At 40.6% G+C, this 25,043-nt stretch overlaps 2 protein-coding genes across 5 annotated transcripts; both read right to left on the bottom strand.

Moving 5' to 3' along the window:
* Positions 1-861: 861 nt before the first annotated feature.
* Positions 862-9,382, bottom strand: mau2 (MAU2 sister chromatid cohesion factor). The gene is made up of 19 exons (XM_056743158.1): positions 9,121-9,382; positions 8,857-8,874; positions 8,642-8,707; positions 7,862-7,957; positions 7,683-7,777; positions 7,575-7,602; positions 7,168-7,323; positions 6,931-7,077; positions 6,756-6,846; positions 6,561-6,664; positions 6,225-6,302; positions 6,068-6,133; positions 5,901-5,984; positions 5,680-5,729; positions 5,463-5,540; positions 5,251-5,362; positions 5,073-5,163; positions 2,230-2,357; positions 862-2,118 (listed from the first exon to the last, which is right to left on the bottom strand). The coding sequence occupies exons 1-19, from the start codon at positions 9,355-9,357 to the stop codon at positions 2,044-2,046; spliced, it is 1,800 nt and encodes a 599-aa protein (XP_056599136.1). The 5' UTR covers positions 9,358-9,382; the 3' UTR covers positions 862-2,043.
* A 1,799-nt stretch (positions 9,383-11,181) lies between these two features.
* Positions 11,182-22,546, bottom strand: sugp1 (SURP and G patch domain containing 1). Of its 4 annotated transcripts, none has more exons than XM_056743154.1 (14): positions 22,486-22,546; positions 21,361-21,511; positions 21,133-21,278; positions 20,485-20,727; positions 20,230-20,353; positions 20,066-20,154; positions 17,636-17,759; positions 17,250-17,515; positions 17,047-17,153; positions 14,881-15,058; positions 14,690-14,796; positions 14,256-14,401; positions 13,701-13,830; positions 11,182-11,581 (listed from the first exon to the last, which is right to left on the bottom strand). In XM_056743154.1, exons 1-14 carry the CDS (start codon positions 22,529-22,531, stop codon positions 11,555-11,557), a joined length of 1,884 nt encoding a protein of 627 aa, XP_056599132.1. In that variant the 5' UTR covers positions 22,532-22,546; the 3' UTR covers positions 11,182-11,554. The 4 variants fall into 4 exon arrangements, with proteins under 4 accessions (XP_056599132.1, XP_056599133.1, XP_056599131.1 ...); XM_056743155.1 differs by lacking the exon at positions 22,486-22,546 and adding an exon at positions 22,051-22,190; XM_056743153.1 differs by lacking the exon at positions 22,486-22,546 and adding an exon at positions 21,789-21,938 and having other exon boundaries at positions 17,636-17,747.
* Positions 22,547-25,043: the final 2,497 nt, after the last annotated feature.

Genomic DNA, 25,043 nt, shown 5'->3' with positions numbered 1-25,043 from the left:
CTTTACAATCATACCTGGGGTCTCTCCTCACCCACCAACTGTGTAGGATTATTACGACCAACAGAGGACGTTTGGCCAGAACACTGGGGTTACACCCCTACTCTTTACAAGACATGCCAAAGGATTTTAATGACAGTCAAGACTGACTCAGTGAATCAGAACCCAACTGAATCAAAAGCGGTTCAGTGAATCAGAACTCCACTGAATTAGACCGACTCAGTGAATCAGAACTCAGCTGAATCAGACCGACGCAGTGAATCAGAACCCAACTGAATCAGACCGACTCAGTGAATCAGAACTCAACTGAATCAGACCGACTCAGTGAATCAGAACTCAGCTGAATCAGACCGACGCAGTGAATCAGAACCCAACTGAATCAGACCGACTCAGTGAATCAGAACTCAGCTGAATCAGAACGACGCAGTGAATCAGAACCCAACTGAATCAGACCGACTCAGTGAATCAGAACTCAGCTGAATCAGAACGACGCAGTGAATCAGAACCCAACTGAATCAGACCGACTCAGTGAATCAGAACGACGCAGTGAATCAGAACCCAACTGAATCAGACCGACTCAGTGAATCAGAACTCAAATGAATCAGACCGACTCAGTGAATCAGAACTCAGCTGAATCAGACCGACTCAGTGAATCAGAACTCAACTGAATCAGAACGACGCAGTGAATCAGAACCCAACTGAATCAGAACGACGCAGTGAATCAGAACCCAACTGAATCAGACCGACTCAGTGAATCAGAACTCAACTGAATCAGACCAACGCAGTGAATCAGAACCCAACTGAATCAAGAGCGGTTCAGTGAATCACAATGAATGTGTTCAATGAATCACACAGAAAACTTGATACTTGTCTGATTTTATTTATAAAAAATGATGATTTCAAAGCCAACACAAAGAAAAAATATAAGTGTTTAAAAATACAGTTATTAGGAGCCAACGGGAACAGCTGAGCTGATCTGGGGTCAGAATTACAGCTGATCCAATGTCACAACACGTGTAAGTGTTTGTGTGTGTGTGTTAAACTAGACCAACAAACAACAGCTTCATCACATTTATACAATCAAATGCTATTCCAAATCAAAATAATGACAAAGATTATAATATTGTTAAATGCGGTATATAAATATTCAAACTTTACAAAATTCAATAAATGTATTTGTTAAAACTACAGAGGAAAACAAGAGTGTCCCCACGAGGTTTTTACAGAGATGAAGACGAAGTCGTGGATTAAAATAATGAAGAATAAAAGAAAGGTTCTGTCCTGAGAATCTCAACTACAGACGGACCGGATTCCCTCATAAACATGCAATAGACAAGAGTCGCTCTGATGTCCACTCCATCCCTTCCTCCACATCTCTACACAGTGTTTTGTGAAGACACAGCGGCTGATTTCAGATCCGTTTGGTTCAATAAATGACCAGCACACATCATAACACATGACAAGAGATCATGACAAAAAAAAGAAAGGTTCACTGCGTGTGAATTTCACCGCTTCAAACACAACAACAGTTTAATTACGTTGCAAAGTTGTGTCCTTCAGTAACCCAAGACCAGACCATGACGACCACAGAGTCTCCCAGCGCAGTTAAAAAAATAAGAATATAATGCTATAACAACACTCTGTGTTACCATGTGCTTTCATTTCCATGTACTGAAACAAACGATGTCACACATTCTCTCTCTCTCTCGCCCGCACGGTCTAGCTGTGTGATGGTGAGCAGAAACAACCGTCTATTAGAACCATACCCTACCGGACATTTTCTTCATCTCTCAGTTCCGCCCTCTCCCGTCACACCTCTCAAAGTCTTCCTTATGTGTTTCATGAGAGAATAATGTGATAAAGTGTGTGCTTCTGATCATCAGCTGTGTGAGGAACCTTCAGTTTGAACGCCGTCTGTTCACTCTCATCAAGCCGAACCGTCGACAGACTCAATAAGTTAAAATCTCAATAATACAAGATAAAAATGTGCAGGGCAATGGCAGCAGAGCGTGTTTGTGTGTATGATGTGTATGTACAGCGGGAGGTTTAAAGCAGGCTGGCCAGGCTGGTCGTTGGTCCATTCTGAGCCTGGATCTGGACAGGAGGAGGTCCGTCCGTCCACTGCAACACAAACACACACACTCAATCACCAGCGTTCATCTCAATCTGTGTTAGAAGATCTAAAGTGAAAGAGAGTCAGTTTCCTGAAGGAGAGGAGCGGCGAGGTCTTACACTGATTAGGTTGTGTTCAGGCAGACTGCAGGCGGCTATATGATCCTGCAAGAGCTGCTGGGAGAAGTTCTGATGCATCTGTGCAGCTTCATGTGCGTCTATTGAATTCCCACAAGCCTTGTTGAGATCTGTGCAGACAGACACAGGTCAGGAAGTTAAAAAATAGCTTATGCTGACATTTATGACCAATATTTTATTCTTTTGGTGTTTTTTTAGGGCATGTGATTGATTTTTTCTGATTAACGCGTTTCAAATATTTAATGCACCATCCGCTTATTGTCTCATCCTTTGTCTAGGTCACATTATATAATCATGCTCTTATTTGTGTACAGGCTTTTAAACCACTTATGTGTGTTTTGAAATAGTTGTTTTGTTCAGAGAAGATACACAGCTTCTGTCTGCGGGACACAGCAAAACACAACGCTAGGTCCAGTCTGGTGTATACAGTCACCCGCCTGCGCCAGTCAATCTCTGTCAGACAGCACAGCATCAGTATTAAGTTCTTTTTTGAGCTTTAATGAATAAAACCACACAAGATTATGGCAGAAAGCCCGTTTTGTTAAAGCACAGACTGCAACGTGTTAAATAAAATCTTAAATGAATGCAAAGAGTTGTGAAGATGGGAGTCATCGGTGTAAAGAGACGCTCTTAAAGACGCTTTGTTTCATCAAAGAACAAAAGAAAAGAGGAATTAACTGTGTTTTGTAGCTGTAATGAGACTTATTCTGTATTTTATTTAAAATTTAGCATTAAAGACTGTATTTGTGTTTGACAACTTCTATTCAATTTCTGTATATTTCCTACCTGTTAGACATGATAGCTCTCACTTATACTTTTGAATGGCTTTAATTAATGTTCAAATATTAATACAAATAAATAATACAAATAATCAATTTAACAGAGACATCAGTAACAGTACTTATATCAGAATGTTGTCTTTCATTCATACAATGATGCTTTTAAAGAAATCTGTTGTTTTTACATTAATTTGAAGATTAAATGTGAAATTACTGGATTGTAAAAGTATATTATAAAACATTAATGTTATGTGTGATTAATCAGATAGATTTTTTTAATCGATTGACAGCATTAGCTTTTTATACTTCTTCATCTTATGTTTATTGTTTGATTATTAATTTATATACTTCTCTTATTTATATTTTACTGTTTGTAGTGCTTTAGATGTTAGAAAGGCGCATTATAAATAAAATGTATAATTATTATTATTAAAACAACAACAACATCAGAGCACACCGCTGCAAGAACAAATGGAAACCTTTCTGGATTCATCTGGTGCAGTGTGGAGGTCTTCACGGGTCCAAAGATCTGCACCCCAACCTGAAGACACCCGTGATTATGCTACATAGAACCGACCTGGACCGTCCAATAGTTTGAAAGTTGGACCCCAACCCGTGCACACCTGAGATATGTACTTCCCCAACCCAAATATCATTTAAAAGCTGAACACAAACCAAACTGATTGGCACATACGTCACAGGAAATTGCTGGTAACGATTAAAAAAGGACGGAGCTTTTTGTATTAACAACGTTTGCTTTAATTTGAATGTGACAGACGGTGAGCGTCTCTGTAGCATCAGCAACACTGAGTCTCAAATAGTCCCCTACACACCTACTTTTAGTGGCATCTGAATTCATAGTGGACATTATTGAGTGCACTTATTCAATCCCACGATGCATCATAATGAGTGTACAACCGATGGAAAGTCACGGCTATCTGCTAGCCATCTATCGTGACGCTCGCGCTGAATGCATTCTCGCCTCTCGGCAGAAGATGGTGCCCACAGCGCACACAGTGCACCGAGTGTCCGAACATACGCTCCTTAAAGTGGACTTTACTAGTGAACTCATGAAGGGAACAGTGAAGGAGGGTATAGAGGGGGATTTGGGACACAGCCTTAGAGTCATAAATAAAACCAGCAGATCAAGAGAAGTAAGCAGCAGTAATGTTTTGTTTTTAAACGCCTCCAGGGTGGGAGAAATGGCAACATTTGCTGACGAAGCAACAGTCCAGTTCGAGCGATGACAGGTTTTCACCCAGTTTATCCTTCGTGCCATCCGGACCGCAATACATGATGAAGCATTAAAAAAATCGGACAATTTCTGTGGTTTAAATTGAGCAGCGCGTCTACATAATTGAGATGTTCACATCACGCGCACTCATGGACATTTATGTTGATTATATTTGTCCACTATATCTTCGAATATCTTTATTTAGCGCCAAATGCTCTTCATTTCAACCCTTTCACATATAAACACCAGCAGACACAGAGAAGGTGAATATATTGATACTTTATCTGTAACGCTGAAGTAAACAAAAATGCAGCAGTAATAACGTGTTTTAGCTGTCAGTCAGTTTACTGTTCACTATATACTGAAGGTTTGAGACAGATTATAAACCATAACGTCTTGTATCCACATATTACATTTATGATATTAATAGCATGTTTTCATGTTTTAATTGGAAAGAATATTTTGAATCAGTTCTTCTGGAACTGGGCTGTTAGTGCTCTTGCTCATGATATATTTGTTTCAGTTGTTACATTTTGTTGTCAGTAGTTTGGTTTTCAGAGCACTATAGGACTTCACTTCAGCACTTCAGACTACAACACATTCTCAGTTACCAGACCTTCTTTGTTTCATTTAGACTGTGGCTATCAGAATATAAAGTATTTGGCCTGATAAAACATTACATTGATTGATTTAACATTATTTATTAAAAAGTATCGTCCGGACCTCCGCCGCAAAAAAAAGGTACAGAGACCTCCCCAAAGCCGTAAACCTAGAGGAAACACTGTAATGTCATGTTTTCTGGAGAGACTCACCCTTCAGAAGAGCAGAAGACCACAGCTGAACGGACATGTCAGGAATCTTACTGGCCAGCTGCATCGCTGGAACCACCATATTATTACTCTCCTGAACACAAACAAAATATTGAAAGCACTCAAACATGTCCACAGCGTTCAGACTGAGTGATGGAGTCAGACGGGGGGGATGAGTTACCCTGTGGTTTCCCAGCACGTAGAATATGTGTCCCAGCAGCACCAGAGAGCAAGCCGTCAGACGATTCAGATCCTCTGCATTAGACATCTTGAGCGTCTCGCGCAGAAAACGTCTACACAAACACAGGTGTGTTCACAAGTTTGTGACATTACTGTGATGACTGACAGCACACACACACACAGGTGTGGAGAGGACAGGAAGAAGAAACTCACTTGGCTTCGTTGTACCGACCCTGGAAGAAGGACAGAAGGCCCCGGATGTAGAACGCAGCCGCACGCAGACAGTGAGAACTGCACAAGAGTTCAGACAACATCTTCACATTCAGATCTTGTTTGTTAATATCACCCTCACCTCATTAGAGAGAAGTGACTAAACCTTTCACAACACAACACATGCCATGTGTCAAAAGAGTGTGATGACTGACGTTACCTGACGGGGAAGTTGTGATCTGGGTTGATTCTCTCTAAGAGACTGTAGAGCTGCACAAAACAACACAGGACAACATGAGCTGGCAGAACCTCCTTCAGTCTTCACACATTCAGTATTTTTGCACACAATCTCTATTAACACCTGAACCTTCTTTACACTCATTCACAGATTCAAGAAAAGAGAAAGAAAGAGCAGAAAGCCGTGGTGTGTGAACGCCAGACCTCCTGATGTCTGTTTCCCTCTCTGATGTAAACACTGGCCAGGTTGGTGACGATGAAGGTCCATAACTCCTGATGTGTGGTCAGCTGAAACACAGACGCACACTTTCTGATCACAGTCTGCACGTATCATCAGCGTCCTAACATGTGATTGTGAAGGTGTGTCTCACCCTGAGAGCGGTGGTGAACTGAGCCTCAGCATTATCCATACAGTTCACAGAGATGCAGTACAAACCCTGACAACACACAAACACGTGACATGTTCCTCTACACTTGAAACACTCAGAAACATGTGCAGGACTGAACACTGAGCAGATAGAAACTCACCAGCAGCGTGTGAAGCTGAGCAGCGTGATTGGAGAAGAGCCGTGGAGACTGCTGACACAACTGACACACCTGAGAGATCTGAACACACACACACACACACACACACACACACATTAACAACACACAAACTTGGGAGATCTGAACACCCGAACTCAACACTACACACACACCTGAGATCTAAACACACACACACACATATTAACAACATACACACATACAAACAAACAAACAAACACACATTAACAACACACAAACTCAACTCAACACTACACACACACCGGAGAGATGTGAACACACATACATTAACAACAGACAATCTCAACACTGCACACACACCTCCTGTAGCGCTGTGGCCTTGTGTCCGGTCACCAGGCGACACATGATTATGTGCTCCAACAGAATGACTTGAAATGAAGACAGAATGGGGCTGCAGTCCAGCACTGAAACACACCATCACATCTCAGCATGAGAACATCACGTGTGTGTGTGTGTGTGTGTGTGTGTGTGTGTGATGATGTCATGAGGACGTACTCTTGAGCTTCTCTAACTGCATGAGGGCTTTATCTGTGTATTTCTGAGCTTTCTCTAGATATCCAGCCTGCATGGAGTGCATAACCGTCACCTGAAACAAACACACACATCACCACTGATCTCTAAACAGCCTTCAGTCATGAGGTCAGAACAACACACTGTTCCAGTCACTCACCAGATACACCAGCACACACATGTGCTCTTTGGGCAGCCAGTGGAAGAGATCGGCCGAGTTACTGGGCAGAATCTCATCATCATGAAGAGTTGAGATCGTCTGGATACACTGCTGGAGCTGCTTCAGACACGGCTTCACACTCTTCACCTGAACACACACGTCAGAGTGAGAGAGATATAGAGAGTGTGTGTGTGAGAGAGAGAGAGAGAGAGAATCCTGCGCGTGCTCAACACTCACCTGTCCAGCGTCCAGGTAATGCGTCACCTGCAGCACCAGAAAGAAAACCCGCAGTGACTCTTTCTGGATGGGGTTTCCCTGCCATGTCTCCACGATCTGTCCACACAGCGTCAGGAGCGGATGAACCTCCTGCAGCTTCCGCTCCATCAACAGCAACTGCAAACACACACAACATTACTTACAAACACCGACTCTCCTGAAAGCGTCAGCTGGAAACACCTGTGTGTGTGTTTGTGACACCACATCAATGAAAACAGAACGAAGGAATGATGGCCAATCATAAGTCAGCATGCAAATATTACAGTGACATGTACGCATGAACAACAAGACGGAACCTATGTGTTTAGTGACTGAACAGCATAATTATATCAAATCTTGTGTAGAATTGAAAGTATCATGACACTCACCATGCCTTTACTCAACAGGAAGAGAGCTCTGCGGGAATAAACAAACATGAATAAATGTGTCAATAACATCACGTCTGTGTGTCGTATTGAAAGAGAGGAATAACCCACCTGGTGTATTCAGATCCAACCACTCGAGCGTATTCAGCACCGACTCCCAACAGATCACACGCCGACACAAGATCCTTCTCGAGTGTGTGAAGTTGCTGCGCACACACACACACACACACACACTTCAACTTAAACACTCTCAAACTCTTTAGAAGCATTAGGAGAGGAGGGTGACGTACCGCCAGCTGAAACAGAAGTCTGCAGTGCCAGTAGGGAGTCTGCTGTGAGATCTGGATGGCCTTCCGTAACAGAGGCTTGGCCGAGTCCACCAGATTCTTCAAAGACAAACAGTTACAATAAGTTCAGACAAACACGACAACACCTCATTTATTAAATCCTCTCTCACAATCAGTGTTCATACTTCAGAAACAATTCTCATTCCTGTCCGAGTCGGCTTTTACAAGCACATCATAAAGAGATGAATATTTCACACGTGACCTATTAAAGGGGTCGTATGACACGGTTAAAGCGAATATTATGGTTTGTTTTAGTGTAAACAGGATTTAAGGTCAAAAACGCAGTATTTTCCACAGATTTTGAACAAAGCGAGGTGTGCTCTGATTGGCCAGTTCACCAGTGTGTAGTGATTGGTGGAATACTGCAAGCGTGTGAGGGAAATGTAACGCCTCTGACCATATTTGGAACGTCACGTTCCTCTTCAATCGTACTGACATGTACTCCACCTTACTTGAGTATACATTGGGGCGGTCTTAGTCACATCAGACCACCAACTGACGTAGATTTGAGGGGGTGTGGTTACACGAGGTGTTTCAGACATTTTTGCTTTTACATAGAATGCATCTTTTGTTCCCACACTTTCATTTCTGCAATTGTAAACGTCTGATACATTGATGGGCAACTTCTAACACACCAAAGACACGTGCCATATGAGCCCTTTAAATGATGAGTAGCTGTAAGATGTGAAGAGAGGAAACGATTGACAGTGATGTGAGTCTCACCTGCTGACAGTAAAGCTCTGAGAGGAGACTGGCAGCCTCAAATTTGACATCTTCAAACTGCGGCGCCTGTACACGCGAGTTAAGAACAACAACATTCTGCACATCTCACACATGACAACAACGATTTGTTTCACAAACTCATATTGACATAAACCCTACACAATCTCAACCCTGTGTGTGTTTGTGTGTTCGGTCGTAAATGCGTTAAAGGATACTTGCTGCGAGATGACCCACTGGAGAAAAGAAAACAGAACACAAACATTAGATTCTCACAGACGGATAAGAAATCGTTTTTTTATTATAGAAACACAATTCCATAAAAGACACACAGGAGAAATGACGTCTTTAAAGTGACCCGCGTCTCTAGTGCGTCACAGGCGTGTTAATAAAGGCTTTTCTTGAGAAAAACGCATTTATTCGAGGCCCGCTCTGCGGCCTACGCGCTCGCTGAAGCCTCGGTCTTTCCTGTAGCCTCTCACCGCTTGGTCTAGATGCGTGCGGGCCAGCTCGCTGTTCTTCGTGTGGTGGTACAGCACCGAGCCGAGCTGCAGGTGCGTCCGGGCCTCGACCCTCTGCGGAGGCTTGAACTGAAAGACGGCCTGCAGGCAGTGCACGCACAGGCGGATCTTGGGTGGACTGGAGGTCCGAAAGTGTTCAGCGAACCCGAGCAGCGCCAAATACCAGGAGTCCGGAGCCTCCGCGCCCGCCGCCATCATCACAATAACAACAACTCGAGATTGTGACGGAAAATCTCGCGAGAGCTCGCGCTCAACGACTCTGCCCTGAACGGGACTTGCGATTTGGTCTCGCGAGAGGAAGAGCAGCAATTTGTGGTTCGATTTACATTTAGTCATTTAGCAAACTCTTTTATCCAAAGCGACGTACAGGTGGTGTAAGCAATGGAAGCAATTGGGACAGCATAAGAACAATAAAAAGTGCAATCAAAAAATGTAGGAAATTCCTTTGGAAGCACATTTAACAACACGGCAAAAATACATAAGTAGTGCTTGTGCAATTAAATATATATTTGATATATACTTAAAACGTATAACAACAAGGTTAACGTCTATAACGTAAACAACAGAAGCAACTGGTCTTAGTAAGCCTATTACAGTATACGAAGCCAAGTATCCACAAATAGAAATAAAAGTCTGTATTAATGGGTCATTTCCACAATGTTTTTTATATCTATATACAATAAATATTTATATACTAGTCTCATTCAACTCTTACAAACTTTAATCGTCTATTTAAAGAGCCAGGAAACACTAAAAAACAGTTGTTTAGATGTAAACAAAGTTGGTTGCGTTGCACATCATAGAAAACAATGTTATCAATTGTACGTTATTAGAGTAGAAAAAGTTGGTTAATTTCTGGCTTTTTTCGCCAGGTTTGCCTTCCGGGCTTCATATCCTCATTTGGCCAACCTCAAAGGATGTGACGTGGCGATGTAATATAGACTTGTTCGACTTTTTTTTTTTTATTGAAATTATCAAGATTTACAAACAAACATGGCTACATAACATACGTTACTTCATAATATAATACATAGAAGATATAGCCTGAGGGAGCAGCTCTTAATACAAACAGGAATTAAATATGCAGTCTTAGAAAAATAAAAATAAAATGTAAATTAAATAAATTCAAATTGAAGAGAATTACAACATGACATAAGGGGAGAATTATGTTATTGTTTAGCTATTAACCTGAGTTGGGAAGTATTTTAGGGTATGGGATGTTCGACTTGATGCGGCGCCGCAAGATCCGACAGACTGATGACATCAAAGTACCGCGAGAGCGATTCGAAACCAAACTTTTGATGGTTATTCGAATGGCTCTCGCGGGACTGTGATGTCACCCGCCTGTCGGATCTTGCGGCGCCGCATCAAGTCGAACAAATAGTACATCGATGACGCGTCGGGGTGTCATCATTATTCATGAGACTGTGTCTTCTTGACCAATGAGAAAACATTTCTCCTAATTATTGCCTTGTGATTGGAGCGACCGTCTCTCACGCCGGAATCTTCGCCGTATTTAAGTGCTCATATTCTCGCCGCGTTCACGCGCATTTTAATCGCATTTTTCAAAGTCGACAGTGAGGCAGAATGATGCTGATATGGGAGGTTTGTGAGAATATTTAGCCAGTAAACTCATAATCTGGACTTTGACATTCTACTTCTACATCAGTTTATACACATTTATTCCTCACCTCTCAATGAATGTTTTAATGCATGCATTTTGTGATGAGAAAAACCTAAGACCACCATCATTTCTGATGTTTAATTCTCTTCTATATCACTGTTTGTTCAGTGTTATTATAGATCTTCTGCCGCCTGTGAAATGGTTTATCAGAACTATAACTCATGTTCCTCAATTCTGTCACAGTAGATAAAATCAGTTTTCTCACGCAGGACTTCTTCAGCACATTAATGTTTTCGAGCCTGAAAAAGCTTCTAAATGTTCTGCACGTTGACCTGTGTGTGATATGGTCAGAATGATGAATGCATGCATGCGTGTGTGTGGAAACAGACTGCAAGAGCTGAAGAATCAGACGTTTAATAGATGAAGAGTGAGTGAAACTACAGATGATCTCAGACTGAACAGTCAACGGACACTTTGTGCATTTACAAGTCTTCATTTGTCATGTGTGAGTAAAACAGACATAAAATCATTTCATTCTATATAACAGATGTGACTACACTTGAGAATAACCTTCTATAAGAAAATGAACACGTTTAAAGTAATAGAGATACTTTAAAGTCTCAATTCTTTTTAAAACCTATTTTCAGTGAGGAAAAACAACGATGAGGATCTGGTGAAATAAAGCACTTAATTTAGCCGGTATATAGCAGGAAGAGAACAAAACAAAAGATGATAGTCCAGAGGAGATAGTGGCGTGTTGAGCTGCTGTGTTCAGTAGTACGGCCTCCTGGGGTTATTCTGTTCAGAAAGAAAACATGACGTCAATTACTTCTCTGATTAACAGCTTTTCAAATACACGCAAGTCAAGCAGAATTCAAGTATTATTTAAATCATTTAAAAAATAAAACAATTTGTCACATGATGTTTCGATTAATTAATCTAATTAATACTAACATAATCACACATCACATTTGGGGCCAAAATATAATTTAAAACCATAATAGGACGATACAGAAAGTAGCTTCAGATGTTCAGAAGCTAAAACTGTAAAGTACACATAAATTGGTGAGAGATTGCCCCCCAAAAAATCTGTTTATTTACAAGTATTGTTATTATTTAAATTGTGGGTGTTTTTTGCCTTTTTTTACAGTACAGCAACAATGAGAGGACAGGAAATGAAGTGTTTGAGAGGGGTTTGGATCGGGAAAGGACCACGAGCCGGGACTTGAACTTGGGTCGCTCAGAGTGCAAGCGCAGCATTTCTCAGAGCACTAACCACAAGGCTTTGGGCTCAGACTTTTATTGTTTATTTTAATACTGTTGAAATTCTTTGAAGAATTAAAAGCTACCAGTAGGAGGCGGTACAAGTAGTTTTTTTGTGGTGATTTACATGTGAAAATATTTTTGTTAAAGTATAACAAAAACATTACAAAAAAAGATAGTATACAGTGTACATTAAAAAACATAAATTTTGAGAGGACTAAGACAAAAAAAGACAATACAAACCAAGCAACAAAGGAGACAAAAAAGAAAATATAAATATAATTTCTATTATCAAATAAGTCAAAAAAATTCCAGATTTTTATTATTTGCTTTTGACAGGGATTTTGAATATTGTCCCAAATAAGTCTTAAATACTATAAATGGGGTAATTAAAAAATACTTTTGTTAGTTAAGAATTTAATTCACAAATGTAAGTTAATAATAAAGAATGAAAGAAATATATTCTCTCTGTTTACTGAGTTACAGAATTTACACAATATAGGAACTCTTCAGAACTATGAATATCACATACATGTTTTTAATAATTTCTTAGATTTTTGGGGATAAACTGGAAACTGTAAATAGGAGGTTCCTTAATGTTGAAGCATTAGTTTGTCAAAGAAAAGATCTCAATTCTTTCTTAACATGGTTGACAGTTTGTCTCGTGATAAAAACACAAGCGCGATCTATTCCACTGCTGATGTTTCCAGTAGACTGGACAGTGTGATTTGGGAAGTGCCTGCGCTGTTTTCACTCCTCGCATTACTGCAGCCGCATACTCTCGTCTTATTTCCAGGCGATGTGCATCTCAAACAAGCCTGATGACTCCCTATGAATGAGCCACTGAATCATTGATTCACCCAATTGATTCGCTCAAGAAACGTATTGATTTAGAAACGAAACCACCCTGTGTGTTCCTCAGAGACGCACAACAATTCTCCTGAAGCTTTCTAGGTCATATTTTCGTTCAAAATCAACATGGCATGAACTGAACTGGTATGATAGTGCGCTTGTGTGATTGCATAACTAAATAAATATGAGACAAAAGCTCATTCAGGGTTATTTCTGCACAGATAACTTTAGGTTCTTTCTGACAGTGTGTTATATCACGCAGTAAGTTGTTGCCAGCATGTTTGAAATATAAAATGACCTACTTATGTCTGGGGCGGGTGCGTTAAAATGTTTTAATCGTGATAATTAAATTTAATCTAAATAGCTCTTTTCACAAAGTGCATTGTTCCAAAGCAGCTTTACAGGAGAAAATTAGAAGAACACAAAAAAGTCAAACACAGCATAGTGCATAGTGTTTATAGAACAAGCAAGATCATCCTAGTCCATAATATCTAATACATGCTGTCTCCCGGTCTGAAAAGATGTGTCTTTAATCTAGATTTACATTTGTAGAGTGTGTCTGACCCTGGAATAGTATCATGAAGGCTATTCCAGAGTTTAGGTGCTGTATGAGACAGCTCGACCCTCTTTTTATTGGATTTAGTTATTCTAAATGTATCAAAATGTTCCAGAACACGTAAATTGTTATAACAGCATCTGTTTCAACACTTCTGCGCCAGACAGATGCACGTGACAATTTTGTGGGAGATCCGAAGACGAAGTCAAAGGCATGAACTACACTCGAGCGCTCTCAGAGACTCACCAGAGGGTTCGGTCTGAAGCGGTACGCCAGCATCATTCTCTTACGGAACGCATCGTATTCATCATCACTCTTGCTGAGTTCAGCCGGTCTGTCCACACCGAAGCCTGCGCCGTCCACAGCTGTGGTACCTCTGAAACACACACAGACGTCATGCTAGGTTAGTTTCACACCTTTATAACAGCCCAAGGTTACTTTAGTTTACTAAAATTACAACTTTGAAAAACCTTCCAGTGCAATGAAATGAAATCAAATAATGACATAAAAACTATTGGAAAAACTTAACTCAAGAAAAAATTGAAATGTTTAAGCTTAATTAAGTTTAGAGCAGCAAAATGATAACAAACAAAAACTAAAATAAAAAACAATTAATCTTACATAACAACATTAAAAATAAACCAATAAATTATAAAATGACAAAAGCATATATCAAAATTGCTAAGACTAACTAACTAACTAAAAAAAAAGTTAAGATATTAATAAAACTAAATAAGCCTAAAATCAAAACTGTCCTGAACAGAAAGACACACTGAAATACAGGAGGGTGTGCGCGCTCACCTGTGGACGGGGTTCTTGATGCCTTGTCTGTCTGAGCCCAAACCTTCACCTTCCTTCCAGCCCATCTTCATCAACATCTTGAAGCCGATGTTCTCCACTGTCAGCTTGAACTCTTTATACTCAGAGTAATCCGGATCTTTGCCCTCCTGCACATCACAGACAGGAAGTTAACACATATCAGCCTGCAGCACCAGGTCACACAGTTAAGAGTCGTAAGAGGAATGAAAATTCATGAAAATATCTGCCATCTTTTACCATCAATGATGTGAAGCCAGTTTGCATTTATAACTTGTGAAGTACGAGCAGCAGATTTTAGCCAAAGTAAAAGCACAGATTTCTAAGAGCAAGCAGAACTACAGGTGCAAGTGAAGGAAGTGCAGACTTGTGGAAGACGTGAAGACGTCTAACCAGCGTGCACTACAGTGAAGTCTCACCTTCAGAGCTTTAAACGTCTCCATGAACTTCTCCAGCTCATCCGGAGGAAGGAAATCGCCAATGAAATGCTTCCCTTTCCCCATATCTGTCAGCTGCTCCGCCCACTCTGATCCAAACAACACACATGATTTCTGTCAATGCACAGCACGGTGAATCCTCATGAAAGCAGTATTGTGTGTAAAGGTGTGACCTCTGGTCTTCTCCATCTCCATCTGTCTCAGTCTGTGCTCCCAGGTTCCCTCCTCAGAGTCCACCTCCTCGTCGCTGTCGTACTCGTGCTGATGATTCTTGATGGTTTTCTCCCACAACAGCTGCATGTCCTGCATCGCTCGCTTGTGCTTCATTATCATGTCGTACATCTCCTGCATCTGATGCACACACGTTAATCCTGTCAGATTCACTTTATGTTCTTTCATGTGCTTGTACAGCGAACATTAACACTGTGCTCACTAGAGCTGGGCAGAAGAAACAGAATTTTCGTTTAACCGGTTTTAAAAATGATCTCAAATCCTTTTTTTTTCATTCATATTTCCACAAGCCATGGTCAACACGTGAAATAGGCATAGACTAGAGCGCAAAAAACGCCATTCATGCATCATGATGCAATTATTATCACCTATTATTGACAATCTTAACGCATTAAGTCTGCAAGTGTAAAAGAGATCAGTAGTGTGTTCTGTGCTGGGAAAATTCAATCAGCGACTTCAAGAAATGCCCCCATAATTTATGTTCGACTGCGGTTGGAATCCCACTCGAAGTAGCTTGCTTACCTAGAACCATTTGACAGGTAACACTGACACCGATTGCTGTTTTTGACTGATTTCAACAAAGTGAACTGCAAACAGAGTATAGCAAAAAAATACAAAACAATACCATAAGCTTGTATATGTGTCCCTTCCGCATTTGTGCAGAGCCTTACAAAATGAAAAAAAAAAAAACGTTCTCATTGACCTTTATCTAAATAACAATCAAATATTATTTACTTTATTAGTTGTTATTTATTTACATCCTATTTATGTGCATTACAAGCTCTCTTGCATAAAGAAATGCACAATGCGCGTATGTAATATAGATTTGCAACATATATTACCAAACAGCCAACTATCGTCTAGGGAATCCGCTATCACAGAGAGGTCTGAGGATCGTCTGATCGATATACACGATATCGTCAATAGGAACAGCCCTAGCATGCCCACTGGTGGTCCCTGTATTGCTTCTAGCAATAACGGAGGCGCAGGTCATTTCTCTCGCAAAATGACTATGTAGTGAGCATGATCACATACACATCACCGCACAGCAGCCGAAACAATACAAAACGCTTCAAAACACATGTCACTGTTATGATATAAATGATTACATAGATAGAGATATCACCTCTCTTTCACCTGATTTTGTCAGACTGACAACAGGAAATATCTCAATGAGAACGGATTTTTGTGCGCAACAAGCTGTACTAAAACTCTGAATGTTCAGAGAGTAGACGCGAAACCAGTCTGAAATAGCAACTCAAACCTACGACTGACCATGATGTCACCAATATGTTAATTAGCGTGTGACATCACCAAACCTCAGTTCCACAAATTCCTAGTGGAAACACTGCAAGTTTATGACTTTTCATTTCTTTTGATTAATTCAGCATTGTAATCTGATGTTTCCTGTTTCTTTGAAGAAATATCACATATATATGATCTGTATAAACTGAATGGAGTTTGAGAATGGAATGGGAACATCTGAATGGATACCCAGCCCTTGTGCTCACAGTAATATTATGTGACTCTATATTCATGACTGGATTGGCCATAGAACGCTAAACCCACGGCAGGATGTGACGCCACCGCAAGTGTTCACGCCCTCATGTTGCTATGACAACTGACAAAGAGCAGCATTGTCTAAATCCCCATCTAAACTAACCCGTTTAGAAGCGTACCACACGCACGATTCATTGCATGTTTAAATGAATGATTACTTGTAATGTTATGTTTATTTTGGGCAGAATGGTGACGAATAGCAACGGCTGAGGTGAGTGTGTATTGTACACAGTTCTGTTGTATAAATGACAAACACACACAGTCGATATTCATCTGTACAGTATAAAGAATGAGCACATTTGTCAAACGTTGAGTCGTCTCGTTCATCATGTGATCTGTAATGTACGCTACAATAATAAAGATGAATGTAACACACACAGAGATGGGAAAGTACACAACTTTAAATAAATAAACAGGGGAAGGTACAGTTTGATCATTAAATCAATAGAATGTTTGGGCATAGCATAGTTTGGGCTTCAGTGTAATGACATCATGAGCAATCCAGTCATGTCTACAGATCAGTGGTGTGTGATATTGTGTGTTCCTACTTCCTGTTGCTCTTTAAGTTGCTTCTTCTGGTCCTCCGATAGTTCCGTCACACCCACCAGACCCACCGGCTTCCCCTTCTTATACCCCAGACTGCTGAGCTCTTGATCTACACACACACAGCAGAAATATCCACCGCTTGTTTTCTGTATGTTCATTCAAACACGACACAGATCTATGAGAGCATGTGTGTGTGTGTGTGTACCAGTCAGTGCAGGAGAAGGGCTTGCGGCGGCTGGGATCTGAGCGCTGATGAGGGCGGTAGTGGCCAGTGACGCTTTATCATCTTCAGCTCCCCATCTGCTCTTCCTCTTCCTCTTGAGCGCGGGGCCCGTGTGCTCTTGTGAGGGTGTCTGAGGGGCTGCGGGGCGACTGGACATCTGGATCTCAGAGCCGCTGGCCGCCCGACGAAACTCGTCCACTTTGGCTTTGTAGAAGCGATGAGCCGCGCTCTGATACTCGTACAAAAAACTGAGGACCCACAAAACACACTCCGATTTACTCGACAACATCCGTATGACAGCCACTAAAATACATCTAAAGAAAACACAGTATTACACAGGACAGATGACAGATCAGTGGTGCGCTCACCTGAAGGCGGGATTGTCTCGGTTCTGTTGAGCAGCCATGATCTCCGCCTCTGGACCGCCATCGGCCACAAAACGCGCCAGTTTCTCCGCCACCTTCCTGGTGCTCTCGTCCACTGAGGGGGAGACTTTAAGCAGTCTATCAGAACTGGCACCAACTCACACTAATAAACCTCCACTATGAGAGCAACTGCAGGGAGCGGGGGGGGTGGGAAGAGGAAAGTAATATTTGCCTGCCAAACACTTACAGTAATACAGTCATGAGGAGACGTGTTCATCTCAACACTCACAGTCAGATATAAAGATGCTGTTCTCTCAAACACACACACATGAAAGGGCTCGTGGGCGTCTGGCTGACATTAGTTTGAACACAGCTCATCTTTGATCTACACTAGTGAGTTTTCCTTTTTAAAACACTCTTCGTCCACACTAGTGTTTCCCAAACGCTGCCCGTCCACACTGAAACCTCTGAAAACTCTTGCGTCCTGTGTAGGGATGTAATGATTCACTGTGAGCCGATTGAAAATCGATTATAATGTGTGACGATTCAAATCAGTTGAGGCGTGAACTGAATCGCAATACATGTTTTGAACAGCAGGGGCCGCTATGTTCACTGCAAACCTAAACGTTGACATGCTGATATTTCTTAAATGCAAAAAAATCCAAGAAAAGCACAGACAGTATCAGTTTGTTTATATTAAAGAGACTTTTTCTATTATTTATTTCTATTAAAATTGCAGTTTAGTTTTGTTATTTGAAAAAAAAGCATAATTTTATTATACAAAGAAACCTGATGCATTTAAGAAATAATGCAAGTGAAGTTGTTCATTTCTAATTTGTTTCAACTCATTTTGTAAAAATAAATCGTGAATAAATCGCATTGTGAGATCAGAAATGTGAATCGCACCATGAGCTGAGTGGATCATTACATCCCTCGTCCATGTGTACTGCGCATGAGTCAAACCTAAGACACGTTAGCATGTGTCATTTCTGTCAGGTGTTTATTTACTTTCTGTCTTATTATGTCATCGCATGTGGAGCAAAGACACAGTTTTTAACTGGACGGACAATGAGCTCACTTAGAGATGTTGCTGCAGCTAACAAAAGACTACAAAGCTGCAAAAACAGTATCTGTGAGTAATTCAATATTCCGTCTCATAAAATGAGATCTAAAGTATTCACAAACTGTCATTGAAGGGGTCATATGACACGGCTAAAAGAAATATTATGGTTTGTTTTAGATGTAACTCAATGTGTAAAAACGATTTAAGATTTATAAATGCTGTATTTTCCACACACTTGCATGTTTGTATCTCTTCTCTTGATTTTGAACAAAGCTCATGGCTCTGAAAAGCGAGGTGTGCTCTGATTGGCCAGTTCACCAGTGTGTGGTGATTGGTGGAATACTGTGCAGCATACACCTGGATGATGCGACGACAGACATATTGTACCAGAATGCCCACCACACACCAGCTTATTGAGGGAGAGGAGACAGAGTTGTAAAGCCAATTGATACATAAGGGGGTGATTAGGAGGCCATGACGTGTTGCTTACTTGAGTATACATTTGGGTGGTCTTCGTCAAATCAGACCACCAACTGATGTAGATTTGTGGGGGTGTGGTAACATGAGGGGTTTCAGCCATTTTTGTTTTTTCATAGAATGACTCTTTTGTTCCCACAACTTAATTTCTGCTATTCTACACATCTAATACATGCATAAACAACTAATAACACACCAAAGTCTTGGGGTGTGACAATATATCAATATGGCGATGTATCATCGTCCTTCTACGTGCGATATAAGAATTGATACACTGCGCCAAATATCAATATTTTCTTTAACTAATAGAACAAGACGCTCTAAATATATTTCCTAGTGTTATTTCATCATGAATCCACTGAGTGGCGCTTAGCACGCAAATGAGGGAAACGTGAACAGACTAGTCTGAGAAAGAGTGTCAAATAAATGATGCTCCATGAATATTTGTGAATGAAGGTTGATGTGCTCAGATTTAATGCAAGTCGCTGCACTGAAATGTTTTTTAGGTTTATTTTATTTAAGCTGGTTAACAATATGATGTTTCCAGGTTTAAATTAGTGGTGGTTATATTTAGAAATGTGCCAGTAAACATTTTTAATACATAAATGTGTTCAATTAAAAGATCATCTTTGTAAACTGACACATTTAAGCATAAAAAGTTGAATTTACTTGAAATATTACTCATGTTGATAATATGTTATGAATTTACCAACTGAACAAAGTTTTGTGGAATTGAATAAAGATACAAAAGTTGCCTACTTTTCCTGGGAATTTTGTGTTATAGTTAGGCAGATATCATTATTTAACGTTATAAAATTGGCAAACAATACAGGTTAAAAAAGTGGGGTTATATTCTCTTGCTATTGAAAACTCTTCTCCACATGAGCCCTTACCATCAGACTGCGCAGACTGATCTCGTCTGATCTCGGCAACTCTTCTCCTGTAGTACAGATAGTCCTTACTGTTCTTCTCAAACAAGAACCTGCGAGACACAATCACATTCAGTGGTTTCTAGGAATCGTCTTTAATAAACAACTGGATCGGATGGGAAACGTACGAGAAGACAGGATTGTCTTTGTAGTCCTCCATGACCTTCTTCTCCAGCTCAGCTCCTCCTTCAGCGACAAACGTGGCCATCTTTTCAGTGAGGAGCTGGATGTCTTCATCCTCTGGGGGGGAAACTTTAAGCAGGCTATGAGAACTCCACGTAATATAATACAGCACACAAGCACATCCATCACACATGGAGGATGATTCAGGTTTGGAACAACATCAGAACGGTGATGAGAAAGAGAGAGACAGGCAGTGATACCTTTGACCTCCAGATAGTGTGCGTCCTCCTCCTCCTCATCTTCATCATCCGGTGAGCTGAACACACTGGGTCGGGCCGCCAGAACCGTGGTCTGTTTGGACTGGGAATAGTTCTTGAACTGATTGATCATGCTGCTGACGGCCAAAGCAGGCCGTTTACCGATGAGGATGCTCTTTTTTGGCCCTTGCATCGCCGATTGGTCCTCGCTGGAGGGGGCGGGGCCATTACAGTCACTTTTCCGTCCTAGAGGAAAATACAAAAACAGACTGTAGTGACACTGCAAACCCCTGGACACCATTTCTCCTCCTCATACATTTGGATCAGATTATTTATTAGATTAGATTCAACTTTATTGTCATTACACATATACAAGTACAGTGTAACGAAATGTAGTTTAGGTCTAACCAGAAGTGCAGGATATACAGTGTGAATAAATACAGAATACAATATTAGGAAAAATATTATACAATAGGCATGTACTATGAAAATACTTTACAGATCTATCTGCACAATTTGAGTCATAATCCATCATCAGAGTTGACGTCAGAATCCTGAAGATTCAGCTCTTCCACATCCATGTCACACACACAAACACACCAGTATTTATGACTGTCCACTTGTTAATAATGAGAACACAAAGAAACACACCTGGTTCAGTGCTGGACTTCTCTCTCTGCAACTTCAGAAACTGCTGCAGAAAACTGCCGTCGTTCACAAACTTATTTGATAATGATGAAGATGATGATGATGATGATGATGAGGATGAAGGAGACGCCGCCTGTGATGGAGGAGAACTGAGAGAAACACACAGATCAACACACAGGTGGGTGTATGTGTGCTGCTCATCTCATCACATGTGATGACGTGTAAAGTCACCTGATGGGTTTGTTCGGACTCGGGCTTGACTTCAGCTGCCTCTGTTCTCTCAGCTTGGCCTCGATCTCTCTTTTCTTCTGGGCGATCAGTTCCTCCTGTTTCAGGATCACGTTCAGTTTACTGTTCTGTTGAGACTTCCACCCGCCGCGACCTGACACAACGAGAACATCGTCAACAATTCAACCCAACTGAAACACACACACACATCCCATTACACACAGATTCATCTTCGAAATGCGTACAGAAGCGTTTATGAGTCCAGCTCTTTGGGTTTAGTGTACTTTAATCTGTGATTTAAATAGAAAATTACGTTGTTATAAGTATGTGTTTTCGTCAAGTTATTGCATTAGTTAGTTGATAATGAAATCTTACATCGGACGCGAGAAAAACATTGACAGAACTGACACTGACACACACTTCAGACTCACGAAACAAGGAAAGATTTCTGTTGTTATTTAACGCTGTAAGGTTCTCGCGTTTCATCTCCAGCACGACACGACACATAAATGTTTATTTAACGTTACAGCTCGCGCAGTTTAGCACCGATGCTGTGAACACAACACAGATTAAACGTCAGTAAACACACACAAATCAACACGTGTCAGCGAACACAACACTCGCGACCGTGTCAATATGTGGTCGAGTGCTTTTGTACAGAATAAACGCTTTATATGTCGTGTGTTTCGATACCTGAATCGTTGGACTCCATCGCGTTAATGTTGAGTAGCAGCAACAGCGTCTTCTTCTACAGCCACAGCAGCAGCGAGGGACGCGTGACACTGAAGAGCGCAGCGCCGTCTAGCGGCCCCCCGCTGCACACCATCGCTTCTTTCTAGCATTAGTTTATACTCTATTAAAAGATCTGTCCTTTATTTTCCCTTGTGATATTCAAAACCCTAAAGGTTTAAATCAACTCCAACTGAAAGCAACTTACTTGGTGTCTTAATCCTCAAGTATTTCATCTAAACACGCACAATATATTCTCTCACAAAACACGATTGTCAGTTTCACTAATATTATGATTTCAGCGTCTCAATTCGCATACTATGCGTCCTTAATAGTATTCGAAAATAGAATGAGTATGTCTCAAATCATAGTATGCTGAAATGAGTATTCTCAAAGTACCCGGATGGTCGACTGTTTCCGGTGGAAATTCGAAGTATGAATTCATGGACACTTAACGGCCGATGTTACCCACAAGTCACCGCGAGAGGGCGAAGTTTGGTGACACTACACTGCATAAATAACACGAAATAAATTAATAAATGTAAGAATACAATAAACCATACATATAAAATAATGAATGAATAAATACTTAAATGCAAGGAAGAGCTGAATTGTGAGGTTCGTTACAGTTATGGTCCACAGCAGGGGCGTAGCAAGCTTTTCAAAAGTGTGTTAACAATGAAAACGTTGAATGTAATGACAGAACGGTACAAAAGATATAACATACAAGATATAAAAAGCTTCTAATGCATTTAAATGTGTGATACTAGTAAAGTATAAAAACACATTCGGAACACACAGAAAATAAGTCAAAACTCTGTTGTGAAAATACACAACAGTAGACTTGCTAATGAATCATAAATACTTTAATAATCCCAGGGGGGAAAGACAGTGGTTAGCTTGATAGTGACATGGGTCTGACAGGACTGTGACTGTGACCGCTAAAGTTTGCTTACTTGCACCTTGAAAAGGGGAGACAGGGACGTGCACAGGGGGGTTGCTCAGGTTGCCCGGGCAACTGCCCATATCGACTCGTGTTGCCCATCCGAGGTGGAAAAAAATAAAAAAATAAATCGTACAATGGATGCATAATTTCACGTAGGCCTAGATAAAAAAAACACCGCAAAGCCTCATTCACTTCCATATTCGGTCAGCGACAATGAAAGTCAGTAGGGGAAGGGCAAAGTCTGTTTACATGGCTGCAGCGCTGCACGCGACCGGTGTTGTGCCGAAAAATGCACCCCTGCCAGATTAAGCACCCCCTTCTAACACACGCTGTCTGATTGGCTAATTCTAACCACTCCCCTCCCCACACCTAATCCTAACCCCTCCCCTAACACCTAATCCTCACCCTAACCATTGTGGGGATGAGGGGGTGCATAATCTGGCAGGGGTGCATTTTTCAGCACCCGGCACCTGAGCTGAGCCTGCATGAGCGGTCCTAGAAGGAGATTGTCGCGGTTGTCGGGTGAAACGACTCGTTGTCAGAAAAGGTGAGTTTGTGATGTATAACAAACGAACGATCATCATCATCAAGTTCTGTGAAATGAAATAAAATCTTCATAAATCCAGCCTGAGTTTGCCACGTTTGCCACATTTAGCCTAAATAATAAGACAGATATAGGCTTCTATTTTTTTGCTGATAGTTAGTTTCTCACATTTCGTTTTAGCAAGAAGAATGAATGATGGAAGTAATTCATCACATTAATTATTTTATTCAAAAAGGTTAAATGCCTAAATGCTATCACTATTTTGGGTATTGTTTGAAGCCAAGATGCTCACTGAAAAGAGGTCGAAATGTTACGAGAATAAAGTCGAAATGTTACGAAATTAAAGTCGAAATGATCTGGTTGCATCAAGCTTATAAAAGACACAATCCTTAAGGATTTTTAAAAATGTACAAATGTGAAATAAAGAGGTTTTAAAAATGACTGCTGTTGTTTGCAAGGCTTTCCGAACTAACTCACTGGTTCAGAAGCCGTGGTTAAACACAACTTAAACTCTAAAAAAACAAAAATTCACGCAAACAAAATACGTTTTACGACGAGTTTATTCTCGTAACATTTCGACTTTATTCTCGTAACATTTCGACTTTAATCTCGTAACATTTCGACTTTAATCTCGTAACATTTCGACTTTAGTCTCGTAACATTTCGACTTTAGTCTCGTAACATTTCGACTTTAATCTCGTAACATTTCGACTTTAATCTCGTAACATTTCGACTTTATTCTCGTAACATTTCGACTTTAATCTTGTAACATTTCGACTTTAGTCTCGTAACATTTCGATTTTAGTCTCGTAACATTTCGACTTTATTCTCGTAACATTTCGACTTTAGTCTCGTAACATTTCGACTTTAATCTCGTAACATTTCGACTTTAATCTCGTAACATTTCGACTTTAATCTCGTAACATTTCGACTTTAGTCTCGTAACATTTCGACTTTAATCTCGTAACATTTCGACTTTAATCTCGTAACATTTCGACTTTAGTCTCGTAACATTTCGACTTTATTCTCGTAACATTTCGACTTTAGTCTCGTAACATTTCGACTTTAATCTCGTAACATTTCGACTTTAATCTCGTAACATTTCGACTTTAATCTCGTAACATTTCGACTTTAGTCTCGTAACATTTCGACTTTAGTCTCGTAACATTTCGACTTTAATCTCGTAACATTTCGACTTTAGTCTCGTAACATTTCGACTTTAATCTCGTAACATTTCGACTTTAATCTCGTAACATTTCGACTTTAGTCTCGTAACATTTCGACTTTAATCTCGTAACATTTCGACTTTAATCTCGTAACATTTCGACTTTAGTCTCGTAACATTTCGACTTTAATCTCGTAACATTTCGACTTTAGTCTCGTAACATTTCGACTTTAGTCTCGTAACATTTCGACTTTATTCTCGTAACATTTCGACTTTATTCTCGTAACATTTCGACTTTATTC

The sequence above is a fragment of the Triplophysa dalaica genome, chromosome 3, assembly GCF_015846415.1.
Source record: "Triplophysa dalaica isolate WHDGS20190420 chromosome 3, ASM1584641v1, whole genome shotgun sequence".
NCBI lineage: Eukaryota > Metazoa > Chordata > Actinopteri > Cypriniformes > Nemacheilidae > Triplophysa > Triplophysa dalaica.
The sequence above is the reverse complement of the archived record's forward strand: the minus strand, read 5'-3'. Positions and strand labels throughout refer to the sequence as shown.